At 39.7% G+C, this 15,307-nt stretch overlaps 1 protein-coding gene across 5 annotated transcripts in view; it reads right to left on the bottom strand.

Moving 5' to 3' along the window:
• Positions 1-278: 278 nt before the first annotated feature.
• The window catches only part of TAOK3 (TAO kinase 3), a 179,221-nt gene continuing 164,192 nt past the window's right edge, over positions 279-15,307 (bottom strand). For all 5 annotated transcript variants that reach the window (XM_077875837.1, XM_077875838.1, XM_077875839.1 and 2 more), the window contains 4 exons: positions 10,646-10,885; positions 8,769-8,981; positions 2,592-2,774; positions 279-1,552 (listed from right to left, as the gene is read on the bottom strand). In XM_077875837.1, the coding sequence (XP_077731963.1) occupies positions 1,391-1,552; positions 2,592-2,774; positions 8,769-8,981; positions 10,646-10,885 (798 nt within the window). In that variant the 3' untranslated portion in view covers positions 279-1,390. The remainder of the gene's footprint in view (positions 1,553-2,591; positions 2,775-8,768; positions 8,982-10,645; positions 10,886-15,307) is intronic.

Below are 15,307 nucleotides of genomic sequence, written 5' to 3' on the forward strand. Positions count from 1 at the left end.
GAAGACATAGCTTTACCTGAAAATCTCTTGGAACAGAGATGGCTCTTCTTGGAACAACCAGGGCTGTGGAAAATGGTTTCTGGAGGGCAGGTCTCCCTCTGAATCATGAACTGCTGAACCTAGAAGGGAAACTTCCTGCTACAATAACACAGCAAGGCGATGTAATGAACATTTTATTTACAAATATAATTAAAAGCTCTGACAGTTATCATGCTCTTCCTTGGAACCTGAAAAATGTTTTTTTTTTTTTTTAAAGTGCATGCAAAAGAAGTAAAGCCTTTTTTTTTTCATCATTTTTTATTGTAAGAAAATACACAGTTTGAAAGTGTGAATAATGCAATATTTATGACCAAGATATGGGACTCAGGGAGGGGAAGGGACATAAAGAAAAAGATCAAGATGATCTGATTGAGAGACAGTGTTGAACTCCAAATACTGAATTGGAAAAGGAGGGAGGTCGGGAGGAATAGGAGGAGGAAGTAAAAAAATTTGATCAGAGAAACAGTTAAAATACAATATGAAAATAAGTAATACCTCTCCTTAAATTCCTTCTATACACAAAATACACGATTTGCCAAAGCCCAATTTGTGCTACTGGGATTCTGTGAGCTCCTTAAGTGTATTCACATCCTCTGCAACAGCAGAAAATGATTATGATACAATCAGAATATGCTGAAGACAAGTTAAACTCTTGCCAGCAGGTTCTTAAAAATCACAAGATCTCTTCACCCCACCCACCCCCCATCCCCAAAAAAGTAATAATATGTCACCACTGATATGTACATCACAATTAGTTTCTGTAAAATGTATCAAATTTTCAATCTTTAATAAAACTTTGTTTTTTTTATTCCTGATGAATAAATACCAAAAAAATAAAATAAAATAAAATAATGCAGCAGCTAGTTAAGGTGTAAGGCTGCGGATATTGTGTCTCTCTCCCCCTTGGCATTTATTATTATTATTATTATTTATTTATTTATTTTTTTGCTTTACTTTCACAGATTGGTGGTAATGAGTGATTGCTTAAAGCAATATACATCCACTTTTTGTTGTTGTTGTTGGTTTATTGTTTTGTTAAAACTGTCTCCAAAGTTTTCACTGAAACATTTTGAATCACATCAATACTGTGACGTGTACTATGAATAGAAGAGATGGCCAGGTTTTGGCCAGCACTGAAAGTTGACACGGGGGGAGGAAGGGGCCCCTGATGGAGTAAGAATAAACAGGCACTAGTCCGACACGATGTCAGTAAGAGTAAGAGAGAGAGAGAGAGTGAGAGCAACGCCCGTTAAAATGGGGAATGTGGTTTTGCAGGGTCTGAATTTTTTTCTGTTTTCTTTTTTTTCTTTTTTTTTCTTTTTTTTTTTGTAAATGGCAAAAAAATTTAATCTCATCTATAGTCCTCCTTAGGAAAATCTAATGTAACCAAATTCCCAAATCCCATTCTGAGGCTCTCCATGTCAAAAGTTTCAATCTCTCGCTCTTGCCTTTCCAATAGGTACTTTATTCTCTCGCTGCGTTCCTTCTGAAGGGCAGCCAGCTCTTCTTCAATCTGAAATAAGCACAATGAGCAATTCTTAATGGAAAGGATCTCCCTGCAGGCACCCACAAACACACATGTTCACATACATGCACACACATAACACACAAGCACACAGGAACTAAGTGTAAACTAGACTGGGGAAGGCTGGGAGAATCCTGGGATAAATGTCTTGTATCTAATCCATTATATTTAAAATTTGCTCACAAGAATTAAAATGTTTGGGGCCCACCTGGGGCTAGCACTACCATTCTAGCAAACCAAGCAGCTGGGCTGATCTAGGTCAGTGTCCTGTCTCAGCAGGAGATGGCTCAGGAGAAGCTAAAAGATACTCAAGCACAATTAGATTGTGCTGCTTTCCCATAGAGAGCCAAATGCCCCCTGGGTCATTAGCAATTTAGTTCTAGAACAGGAGCTGTGAAAATAGTCTCTTACATTGGTCTCAGGGAAGTACCAGAAGAAAGTACAAATAACTGGTTAAGTAAATAAATGCTTAACAGCTTTGAGATACTTTATGAAATCTTTTCTACTTCATATTCTTCAGCAATATTTAAAGCAATGTATATTTCCATTCTGATAACATTTATTATGCATGGCAATATCAGCCTCTCTTCATTTTAATTTTTTTTATGGAGCCCTGCTGGTGATTTCTTTGGTTTAGAAATAGCTGAAAATAAAAATCCAATCTGCATTTCGCTTCCTTATACCGTTTAAGCAGTCATGCTATATCAGCTCATAACACCTTTCACAAACGTCTTATCATACTATGCTTCTGGCTGTGAAGGTGTAGGGCTTCCTAGCAGAGTAATAGAAAGAGCTTAGGCTGTGGGGTCAGATTTATGCAAGTAACTTAACCATTTGGAGCCTTAGAATCCTGCCTGTCGAGTGGAGATGATTCGTATCTCTCAGGGAGTACTAGGAGGATAAAACCAGATAGGAAGTGAACAGTGCCTAGTTCAGGTATACAGGCAGGGCTTCATAAAAGGCAGTTCCCTAGCCCACGGTCCATCCTCCATCCAACTGTATGGGACCCAGAGTAACACTCTCATACCTTCTGCTCAAGATGTGCTCTGCGTAGAGACACCCTCTGCTCTAGCTTCTGGAGCTCACGTTCATGTTGTGCCTCTGTTTGCATCTTGATTTTGCTCTGGTAGGCGTTGAGCAGCTCCATTTCCTGCTGGAGCTGTAGCCTCAAGGCCTGGCATTCTGCTTCTTGAGCCTCATCTAGCCGTAACTGCGGGCACAAAAGACACACACTGTAATTCACTGCTAGTTTATGGCACCTGGTGACTGCTGGAAGAGGTTTCCTTGTTTGGACTGAAACAGGTCCCCTCAGAAAAACAGATGCCCCAAGTACATTCAGAGTGAGGAATAAAAAATAGTACATTCTGCCCCATGGGCTACAAGGTTCTTTGAATACGTTCTTTAAAGATTCTTTCTTAAGAAAACAAAACATTCTTAAGAAAAACTGGTTTTCTTAAAACCACACTAGCAGGAGTCAGGATGGCTACATGCTCCGGTGATTAAGCCTGTGGGTTTTGGAGGCAGACTCCTGAGCTTGAAATCTAGCTCCACGATTCACTCAGGTATGTCGCCTTGAGAAGTTACCCCTCCAAGTCTCACTTTTTTTTCTCTCAAACAGTAACTGTAATAGTTCCTACTGTCTAAGACTGGTATGAGGATTAAACAAAAAAATTCATATGAATTCCTAGGCATAGTTCTAGATGTATACCAAGTGTTCAGTAAATAGTAGCTGTTATCATTATTTTTGCTTTGACTAACCATTTCCATATTTATATATCTTTAACCCTTAAACCATCATACATTTAGATATCCTTAACTCTAAAAAAATGAGCCCAATCTCCATTTACACTTGGGGACATCCTATAGTTCCTAGCAAGTAATGTCAGTCCCTATTGTTGGCTATACACATTACCCTACAGGCCAGCCAATCTAAAACTCAAGCTGTTCAAAAATCTCTTCTCCGCAGAAGATAGCTTGGATGATCTTATGGGGCATGTTCTGGTTTGAAGCAGTAAAGTCCAGATTATAAAGTAGGCTGATAGAGTCCTCTTGCTCCCAATAGCACCTGAACTTTGTATTACACACCACAGTACTGATTCTGTATGAGGAATGGGCAAAGCCAGCCATTCTTCTTTCAATGAGCATAATTGGAGGTTTGGGGCCATTAGTAGGACTTATGTTTTGGGATTGATGATCCTCCTGTCCCAGGCTTGGTTTTGTTTAAATTTATCAGGCCCTCAGTTCAGCTGAAACCATGAGATAAAAATCCTTGAATTAGACAGTTCTGTCAACTCTGAGCTTATCCACATGTTTCCATACAGACACTTATTCTCCATTTTATACTCTTCCCCCCTAATCTGTACAATTTGTGACATTTAACAATATATCCCAATATATTGATTAAAAAACTTTTGGAAATCTTTTTACACTAGTTTTAGCAAGTTATCTGCATGGTGTATTCTTTAGCACTTTTGGAGAAATATATCATATGAACATGAAATAATGTAATCATATTTCCAAAGTATTTTCTAGTAATCTTACCCAGCTTTCACTAAAATCTACTGAAGAGGATACCTCTTATTTTCCCAATGAGAAATGAAGGGAGAGGAGACACAAGATAAAACAGCCACTCCACAGCCTTACAGATAAATGCCAAAGGGTTTACTGGCTCCCAGTAAGATTTACCAATTCCCTCTTGACATGGGAGTTTCCTTACCAACAAAGGGAATGATAGTGTGTTCTTTTCTACTCATCTTTGTTAACTGTTATGAGTCCTGGTCAAATGGGTGAGAGGCTCTTCCTCAGCAGCTTAGACCATCTCTATCTTCTCTTAAACATCTCTATATTCTCTTATTTCTGGCATTCTATTACTAAGGTCCATAACTATGTTATTTTGTACTAGCTCTGACTCTGTAGAAGTGCCAGTCTAGAAATCAGAGAGGATATTCCGTTATCTAATATTCATCACCCCAAAGCTGCACATATCAAACCCATTAAAATGTTTTATAGAAATATAGGTAAATAGCAATAGCAGGTAGAAATACAGAAATAGTGTCTGTTTCCTTAAGTGGATTAACATGAATAAAAGGATGTGATGGCAGCCACATAATGTAGTATGACCAGACTTACTGGCTCCCCCATGAAATGGGGTCAAATCCCAGCTTCATCACTACTTAGCTAATTACCACTATGTGAGCCCCTAAGCCAGGAGTGGGCACGTTCTGGCCCAAGGGCCAAATCTGGCTTGCTGCCTATTTTTTGTCAGTAAGGTTTTATTGGAATACAGATGTGTTCATTCATTTACGTACTACCTAGGGCTGCTTTTGCACAACAAAAGCAGAGTTGAGTAAGTGGTGATAGTGACCCTGGGGTCCACCAAACCTAAGATTTACTACCTGTCCCTCTACAGAAAGTTTGCCAAATCTTGCTGTGTGGCTTTACTTCAATGAACCATACCTTGCAGGTAGAGTTAAAACAGTAAACACTTCAAAGGTCAAAGGGGTTGCACAAGAATGAAATAACACTTAAAACATACCCCTAGTGGTGGCTGGCCCATGGTAAGGAGTCACTAAGGATAGTAGCATTTATCATACCTACTTTTATCTTCTCCCTGCCTCAGGAAAATGGGAATTTCTCTCTTTTTATTCAAGGTCAATAGTGAACCTCTATACCTGATCCCATTCTGTCCATCTTATATAACAGGCACTTATTGAACACTTGCTGTGCACCAAGAATTGTTGCAGAGGCCAATGACACAAAGATGAACAAGACAAAAATCCTATCAGCCTTGGTGTCTCAACCAACTCTCTTTCCCCCTCCTCACTCTTAAGCTCTCCCTGCACTCCCATTCCCATCCTACCCTTTACTTAGGTGGCAAGAGGTCTTTATCTTATCTAACTCCCAGCAGCATTTAATACTGTGGATTTCCCCCTTCCCTTCTGGAAATTTTTCTCTAGTCTTCTGAGATATTCTCTTGGTTGTTCCCTCCCTCCTCTCCTTTCCAGCCACTAAATATGGGCTCACTTCTTCTAACTTCTCTTCCTAAGGAATCTTATCTATCATCTAGATGTGGATGATTCCCACCTCTTCACCTCTATTTCAGACTTCTCTTCTGACGCCCAGGCTAGCTTCCCCAGTCTGCTAGAGACACCTTCACCTAGAAGGTGCCCAGGCCCCTCAAGCTCAGCATGACTACTAGGTTATCATCATTCCCTTCCCTCTTCCCCAAGCTGCTCCATTTCCTTCTTTATCATAAAGCTAAGTAGCACCGTCATCTACAGTTTTGTTCAAACTAAAGACTGGGAGTCGTCCTTAGTCCCTCATGCTCCACTTTACTCTGGAACTAAACGTTTTCACTTCTATCTCCTGTCTATCTCTCAAATTTCATCACTTTCTCCTTCATCTGATCTCCCCCCTTCTGGTCTAGCCACTTGCTTGTGCTCAGGTAAAAGCAGCAACTTTATATATGATCTCCTGAGATCCATCTGACCATCTCCCAGGCCATTCTCTGCCTGTCACCAGAGTGATCATTCAGAAATGCAAATCTGATGTCGGTCCCCTTCCTTAATGCTTTTCAATGGCCTCCCATTGCTTTTAGGATCCAGAGCAAAATCCTTAAGAAAGCTTACAAGCCCCTCCATGATCTGGCCCATTTACCCTAGTCTTATTCTCATTTGGTCTCTGTCTTGTTCTCTATATTCCAAATATAATGGACTCTGAATTTGTCAAAGTGCCATTATTTCCCATCTTTACCAATGCAGTTCCTTTGCCTAGAATGTGCTCTCTACACCTCAGCTTCAATACTTATTGTGTTAGGCCTTTCCTGACTCTCCAGACCAGCCTCCTCTCCTGGTTACAATCAGTTGGCAAGCTTGCACTTGGCTCTGCCATTACATGGAGTAGATTTTTTCAATGCATTTCCTCACCTTTCCATAAATTCCATGAAGACATGATACATGACTATCATTCCCCACAGTATCCCAGGGTGCCTGGGGCACAATAGAGTGCTCAAGAAATACTTACTGGATGAATGGATGAATGAATGGTATATGGATTCATACCCTCAACCTCACGTTTAAAGAACACCTTTAAGCCCTTCCAAAAAAACAGAATTCCTCCTTCAACTGTCTCCTCCTCTAGCTAGTTCTTTCTCCTTCCCTTCACTGATGAGCAGCTGGGAAAAGTAATCTTGCGTACAGTTTCTACCTCACTTTATAACGTATAGTAGTATGCACCACAATATATTTTGCTCCTACTACTCCACTGATTGACTGTGACAGTCATTGGACAGTCATTGGACCTTTGCCCATGTAGGACCCTTCCCATAGGGCCTGCTTACTTTAATACATTCCTTCAAGCTTCTTGGCTCTTGCTGGGAAGCTTTTCCTAGACCAGATAGTTATTCTTAGTTATCCTCCATAGCTTCCTGCACTTCCCACTTCAAAGCATTTATTATGCTTTTTTAAAAAAGCACTGCTAGATCCAATTGGTCTCTCTGCCACATCTGAAATGATCAGCTAGAAGCTTTTGTTTTGGCATTTGTGATGTGCTCTCTCCAGTTCCCCTCCTGCACTGATTATTCATCTTCTTTGATCTGCTCCTCCTCCACTCTCAAATGGTGATGTCTACAGCTCTGCCCCTTGTCCTCTTCCTGATAAAATCTCCTGTCCCTAGAAGGCCTCAAGTATTCCCAACAGCTACAACTTCCCTCCTCTAACATGGATGCCTAGCTATTCGTCTTGTGTTCCAACACTCTTTTGAGATATAGATTTCCATTTCTGTACCTCTCTACCTGGATACCCACATAGCTCAGGTAACATGTCACAACTTAGTCAATTTCTTCCAGGCATCCAAACTTCTTCTTCTTCTTTTTTTTTGTATTGGTAAAATGATAACCCATTCTACTGTCATCAAACCTACTTCCCAAATTGGTCACTGAGCTCCATCTATCCTAACTCCTAAATATTTCTCAAATCATTCTCCCACCTCACCATCTCCAGGAGCATGTTCTCAGTTCAGGGTTTCATTACTTTTTCCCCTAGGTTATAAAATAGTCTCCTAACAGGTCTCTTTACCTACAGTTGCCACATTACTGCCAGTATTTTTCTAGATGACAAATCTGATCTCATCACTCTCTTTCTTAAAATAGGCTTCAGCAGGCTACCCATTGCTTATAGAATGATGTCCAAACTCCTGACTTTTTGAGGATCTGATCCCCAACCATCCACATGCTTCCCTCTATACTCCTGCCATATCAACTACTCATTGTTCCTCAAATACACTATCCTCTTTCAGGCCTCATATCTTTGCACTCACTGGGTACTCTGCTGGGAATAACTTTTTCCTCTTCTGTCTGTTTGACAAACTATTACTCTTTAAGACTCATCTCCTGGTGAAAGCTGCACTGAATCACAGGAAAGCTCCCATCCCTGGGTTATCAAGACCTTTACAACCTTTCCATTTTGGGTTCCCATAAATCCTCCTTAAATTCTGGACTCACACCAAAGTTCTTTCAGGCCCCAAATACACACTTTGCAGTGTTTGGACCTTTGCCCATGTAGGACCCTTCCCATAGGGCCTGCTTACTTTAATACATTCCTTCAAGCTTCTTGGCTCTTGCTGGGAAGCTTTTCCTAGACCAGATAGTTATTCTTAGTTATCCTCCATAGCTTCCTGCACTTCCCACTTCAAAGCATTTATTATGCTTTTTTAAAAATTGCTTAATTATATGACCTCCTTGCTTGACTAACAAAAAGTGTGAAGACAGGGACCAATTGTTGTCTCTCTAGCTTATCACTCTCTCTCTAAGCCCAGCAGAGTGCTGAACACAGATGCTTAGTAAAAGTTTATTGAATGAATGTGTCTGTGTGTCTTATTCATTTGTGCCTGATGTTAGTTGCGCCAGTTTTGATGAATGAAAACATATTATATGAGGTATCTATTATATATTGCCCTCAAAGTCCCTATGTGCCACGGGTCTGATTGAGCATGTTACTCCTTGAGTTCCATCTCATAAGACATACTCCAGCAAGTATCCACATTGGCTTGGCTTTATTCAGCGTCGTCACTTCCTTAGTTCTTTGGGCAGAAAAAACACCAGTATCCTAAATTTGTGCAAGAATCATCTTGGGAACAAAAGGCTGGATCTTGAATTTTCTTGATTCCCAAAGCTCTTGAAGCTGTGGCACTGAACCTAACCACTTACCGCTTGAGAGGCCATCATTTCATTTATACTCTGTTCATACTGCTCTGCCAAAATGGCAAGTTTTCTTGTCTGCTCATCTTTCAGTGTCTTTAAGATTGTTTTGTGCTCATTCTTTGGAGTAACTTCCAACTGGTGATTCTTGAGTGCTTTATACTGTTTGGTCTGTACTTTGCAAGTGTCCTGAAACTGTTTTTTAATTTGCATTTCCATGGCCTGTGTAGAAGTGACAAAAGGAAAATAAAGACACATTACTAAAAACAGAATCCCTTCCATTTTAATAGTACAACACAGTGCCGGGACCAATTGTCTTTTGGTGCAGTGGCCTATATTACTAGTCAGTAATAATGAAAAAATAATACATATGACACAGACAAAAGTTATTTACCAATACTTTTGGCCTTCTGTTAAATGAGTAAAAGTAATTTTGAACTTATGAATGAATTTTAAGAAATGAATTATTACAAGGGGATCACAACTCCTAACAGATTGTAGAATGATATGAAGCTTAGTTTGTTAAGGGTTGTTCATTATTTTAATGGCTTCCTAGTCAAAATCTTCAGTGTCGTCTATTGTTTGTTGTTTTTTCCCCCCATTTTTTTTTTTTTTTTGTCATGTCCTCCCCTACCCATTTCTAAGTGAGAAAGGGGATGGCAATGTATAAACTGGCTCTCACAGCTCTGCGTTTCCTTGGCAAATCAATAAAGGAGAACATCTAAAATAAATAAATAAATAAGAACATCTGGATAATACCTCACATCATGACCTATTTCCACTGGATTTCAGCATAAATGGAAAGGGAAAATGTGATTTTAGATTTCTTCCCCATGAAGAGGTTATACTTTCATGTAGCAACATCAAATATGCATTTTGGCTGTTTTATTTAAGTCCAGAAGGCACCCATCAGGTTGCCTCAGAGTTGCATGTGCATTTCATGAGTGCTTGAAGTTGTGATGACACAGAACACTAATTAGACGGGTTAGGATTTGGCTAGACAGGAACACGGCCAGTGCATTTGAGGTGGACCTCCTATCTGTGTTAATAACAACAACGACCGGGTAGCCTGGGTGGCGCAGTGGTTTAGTGCTGCCTCCAGCCCAGGGCATGATCCTGGAGACCCGGGATCGAGTCCCACATCGGGCTCCCTGCATGGAGCCTGCTTCTCCCTCTGCCTATGTCTCTGTCTCTCATGAATAAATAAAATAAAAAAAAATAACAACAACGACCTCCTTGAAATACAGCAATGGCTTAGTCCATAGAGCTTGTGAATTAGCAGTCAGCTAAAATTATCTGAGGCAGTAAAGGCCAAAGGAATTCCAAATCTCTAATGCAGGGATACTAAATGTCTGGTACATGTAGATTCACTCCTGAGTCCCATGTCCATCACAGATGTCACTAATAAATCATACTCTTTCCTACTCAGCTTGGATGTGGCTTTATTTAGTCTTTCTCAATATAGCAGCACTCAAAGTAGTTACTACTAATAAATGGCATGACAGATAAAATTTATCTGCCTTATACCTGTTAGGTAACTTTCTTATTTCCTGAGATTAGAACTATGGGCTGCTGTTTGTCCATAAATTACTATTTTAAAGAGGGCAGGTCATGAAGGCATCAGAGAAACTGTATGATGGATACAAAGAAAAATGGAGATCATCCAGTACAATGGTTTCCAGAGTCGCATCTGTTCAAGAGTTTGTTATATACACTCTTGTGCTTCACTTCCAGAGATTCTGATTCAATAGATGCAGGGCCCAGAAATTTGTAATTTTTGAAGAGTTGCCCAGGGAAATCTGACAGTCATCCAGATGCAGGAACTACTGATCCAGTCTAACTGTATCCTGGAGCACACATAAGGGGACACTTGAATTTCCTCTTACCTTTAAGTTTTTTGGCTGTTGCCGAAGTTCCATGACATGCTTTCTGTGCAGTTCCCTTTCTCGCCTCTTATTGTACTCCAGCTGGTTTTCCAGTTCAGTCTGGTGCTGTAGACGGATCAGATCCATGCGTAGCTTCTGTAATGTGTGCAGCTGCCTGTACTCTAGCTCTCGGGTGGACTCGTCGTGCCGGATTAGCATGGCATGCTCCATCTCCTTCTGGGTTCTCTTTTTATTTAGTTCCTGCATTCAGGAACAAAAGATAAATGGAGAGAGATGACTGGAGGTGATCTGGAAGGAATTCACAACAAAGTGAGAGATGGCAAGGAATGGTACTACTAACTGTCTCTTAATTAAACCCATTAGTGCTTGGCAGCATGACTTAATGAGATTAGATTAACAATCCCTGGAGGTTTAGGTTCTGTTTGTGGGTCCATCATTTATAAGATGGGCAACTACACTATCTGTAAAACGCGATTTTGCAGGCATCACAACCACACTATCCATAGAATGGGATTAATTCTATTTGACCCCTTCTTACCTCAGAGCTGCTATGAACTCTACATAGGTGATGCCTTCCGCACAGGTGTGAATAAATGTTTCTTTAGTCAAGACAGTGGCTCTCAATATGGGTTGCCCATTAAAAATCATGTGAGGAACCTTTTCAGACTTAAAGGTTTGTTTTAACCTTTATGTTTGAAAGAGGGGATGACTCTGACATCACTATTTTTTAGAGTTCTTCAGGTGAATCTAACATGTGGTCAGAGTTGAAAATCAATGACTTAAATTGGCAATGTCTGCAATGTTCTTAGTTTTCTGGGAAAAACCCTGTTTTTGCATGTGTTAGAAGTAGACCAATTATCTGCTTTTTAAAATCTCAGAGTAAGGGCAGGCTGGGGAAAAAGCAGATGAGAGCTCTCTCCTTCCATTTTTTCCATTAGTTAGTTTGATCATTTCTAGGTCGAATCATTCTGTTCTTTCTAGTTTTATTCATGTCTGTCTTTTCTTTCTCTGTCTTGTCTGGTCTGTCTTTAAGGGGGAAAGAAAGAAAACTAGAAAAAAAAAAGAGGTAGTTAGGCAAAATTTTTTCATTCGCCAGTTCAAGAATATTTCCTTTATGGCACCACATCCAAGATCTGAACCATGTGCTCTGGGTATATAAAGATGTTTACTCAGCCAGGATTCTGTTCTCAACTGGCTAACACTCTAATAGGGAACTGTACTACACATTTATTGAAGTACTATATGCTTAGCTCACAGCTGACTGAATCTATTCTCTCTCCTGGGAATATGGAATTGGGATTCAGAGACAGTAAGTCTCTGTTTGTGGCTGGAACTGAGGGGCATATAAAAACTACATATGTGGTAGCCATCCACTGCTACTAGGTGGGCTGAGGATTAGAGAAATCTGGGCTTAGAACATGAAGAATGAAGGAGGGAAAGACAGACGTGCAGGGAATATGCTGGTGCCCATGTTCATAACTGGGGATGATGCTGTATTCATAGCTCTCTCGTAGGCCCAGCTGTATTACTGCTACTGGATTTTGTGAAATATTCCTCTAGTTCTGTAATAAATTCCCTGGTTTTGGCTTAAACTCGCTCAAATAAATTTTAGTAACATGTAAACAAAAGAACCTTAATTAACACAAAGAAATAAGTTATATGTGTAAATTTTAAAAAAGAGAACAAGGTTAAAAATGATAAATGCTATAAAAAAAGGTAAAAACTTCTGCCATAAGATTTCTGAAAGGGTGGTATTACTACTAGTTAAAACAGTCAAGAAAAGGGGTGGCTGGCTGGCTCAGTTAGTGAAGCATCTGCCTTGGGCTCAGGTCATGATCCCAGGGTCCTGGAATCGAGCCCCACATTGGGCTCCTTGCTCAGCAGGGAGTCCGTTTCTCTCTCTGCCCCTCCCTGCTTGTGTTCTCTTTCTCTCTAATAAATTAATAAAATCTTCTTCTTCTTCTTCTTCTTCTTCTTCTTCTTCTTCTTCTTCTTCTTCTTCTTCTTCTTTTTAGAAAAAAGGTCAAAGGAAAAGAAAGTTTGTGAGCTGGACTTTCAGTGAGAACAAGAGTGACTCTCTTCTCTGATGACATCCACTGTGGGACAAAGTGTAAGTCATTTATTTTCAGATACGTTAATATCAATAACATCTGCATATTGGTTGTTGAGAATATCTTGCACACTTGGCTCTTTTAACCACTCGAAGAGAAGCCCGTTATTTATTTATTTATTTATTTATTTATTTATTTATTTATTTATAGAAGTCCTTTAAGCGGCACAGCATCTGTACCTGGAGCAAAGTCACTAGTCATTCATTCATTTATTCAACAAATATTTGTTGCACACTTCACATGTGTTAGGCACTGTTGTAGACAGTAGAGATACAGCCATGAACAAGTACATCCCCTCATGGAGCTTATTTTCTAGTGGAGAAACAAAGTATAAATGCAATTTACACTTGTCTTAAGGACAAAAGATAACCTAGAGCACCTCACCTCGCCCCTTCTTGCATTTTGCTTTCCCTTATTTTACTTTTACTCTGCCTAGGCCATTGAATGTATTCTTTTAAAAGTCACTAACTGGCCCCTAGGTGGCACCAAAGGATGGTGAAGTCTTCTCAGAACTAAAGCTATTCTAGACCAATGACCAAGAAAAAAGCCAAGGAAAGCCTTTAAATAGGTAAAGATCCTGTTCCTAGATTACTATATCTTTTTTAACTTTTGAGTACCAGGTCTCTCAATATTGAGTCTGGGCTGCCAAGAGCCCTAAAACTTCTGGGGGAAAAAAAGACACAAAGCAAACATTTTCAGAAGAAATCAAATACTTTGCTTTATGTTTCATAGGATGCTTCAGGATGCCACCCACAAAATACCTGCATCAGAATCACCTGGGCTACATGTGATTGGTTGTAATAACATGCCACCCAGCTAATTCTGATACTTACTAAAGTTTGAGAATCAATAGAAAAATATTCAGGGTATGAGTCAATCATGTATGATGTTGGACAAGTCTTTTAACATGCATTTTAGTTTCCTCAGGTGTAAAGTGAGGATAACAGTACCTATACCATGGACAATCATTCTTGTGAAGATGAGGTGAAAGGCCAGGAACAATCTTCAGAAAGGCTTCAGAACATATCAACATATTATTATTATTTTTCTGTATTCAGAAGTGAGAATCTGGCATATAATACCTTAAATCTAGTTTTTAATAAATGATTTAAAAAGGGAGATAAGCAGGATAATGAAATTGCTTTTCTGTTACAATTGTTAAGTTGCTCCCTTTACCTTTAATTCACACATCTAAGTTGCTGGGGTGTAAGTTGATAAACTGTCTACATTATTATTATTATTATTATTATTGACTCCCTATGAGTCTATTGCTGTGCCTACATAAAGATGTGTAATGTGCTTTAAATTTTTATTTATTTTTATTATTATTATTTTTAAAATATTTTATTTATTTATGAGAGACACAGAGACACAGGCAGAGGGAGAAGCAGGCTCCATGCAGGGAGCCCGACGTGGGGACTTGATCCCAGGTCTCCAGGATCACACCCTGGGCTGAAGTCAGTGCTAAACTGCTGAGCCACGCAGGCTGCCCTACTTTAAATTTTTAAAAGTGATTTCTTATATATCACTCAGTCCCACTTGCACCCCTATGAGGTGGTAAGACTGCAAGGGCTTACCCCTTTTCCATAGGATGGTAAGACATTTGGGAATTGAGAGACTAACATAAGATCATACAACTTCTATAAAGCAGAACTGAGTCTAAAACTCAGTTTTGGGAGTTTTCAACAGTTTCCATTAAAAGATGTCCCAACAAATGGTTTATATTTTCCTGTTTTATGCTTTTTTTTTTTTTTTTAGCCTGTGACACAACATTCTGAAGAATCCCTCTGCTCTGGCTAGACATGATGCAGTGGTTGCTTTGTCTGTACAAATGGCACAATGTGCAGTCACCTTCAGCTTATACCAATTACATAAAATGAGCTGAGCAAAAACAAAAGCAAATGTAATGGTATAGGTGATTTTGCCCACCATTGCTCTCCACATCTATATGCCCTGGAGGCAGCAGAAAATGAGAGACATGTGGGCTCCCCTTCCCTCAGCTCACATCACATGCTGTGTGCACCTTCCCCAAAGCTGAGAGGGAGCTTAGTGTCGAAACACATGTACTTTTCTTATGCTATGGCCCTTGAACAAATGACTGTATTTTATGAATTTACCTCCTGTGTAAGATGTGGATCAGGGTGTGTCCCATGACAAACCTTTCCCAACCATGACCCAAGTGCTACTACTTTAAAAGCAGTTGCTCTCACTCAAGTAAAAAATTGTGTCCTCATGCCTAGTGAGGTTGAGTTAAGAACTAGAACTTAAACTTTTAAATGGAGATGTTGTTAGCCTATCACATTCAATGCTTTCTTAGTTTCAGTTCTTGGTTTCATAAGTGGTAAGAAAATAGCCAGCATCTGTGTACAGTGATGATAGGGGAAGACTGTGTACAGTCTGTGGTGAGCCTTTTCAATGTTTTCATTAACCAAAAGGATCGCTCATACTCAGTTTTCGCAGACACAGAAAAACAGGTGGTCTTTGTTGGTGGGAGTATAAACCCCTCAAGGGCAATCTGGCTATGTCTATCGAAAATTTACACATATACATG

This window comes from Canis aureus, chromosome 27 (assembly GCF_053574225.1).
Source record: "Canis aureus isolate CA01 chromosome 27, VMU_Caureus_v.1.0, whole genome shotgun sequence".
NCBI lineage: Eukaryota > Metazoa > Chordata > Mammalia > Carnivora > Canidae > Canis > Canis aureus.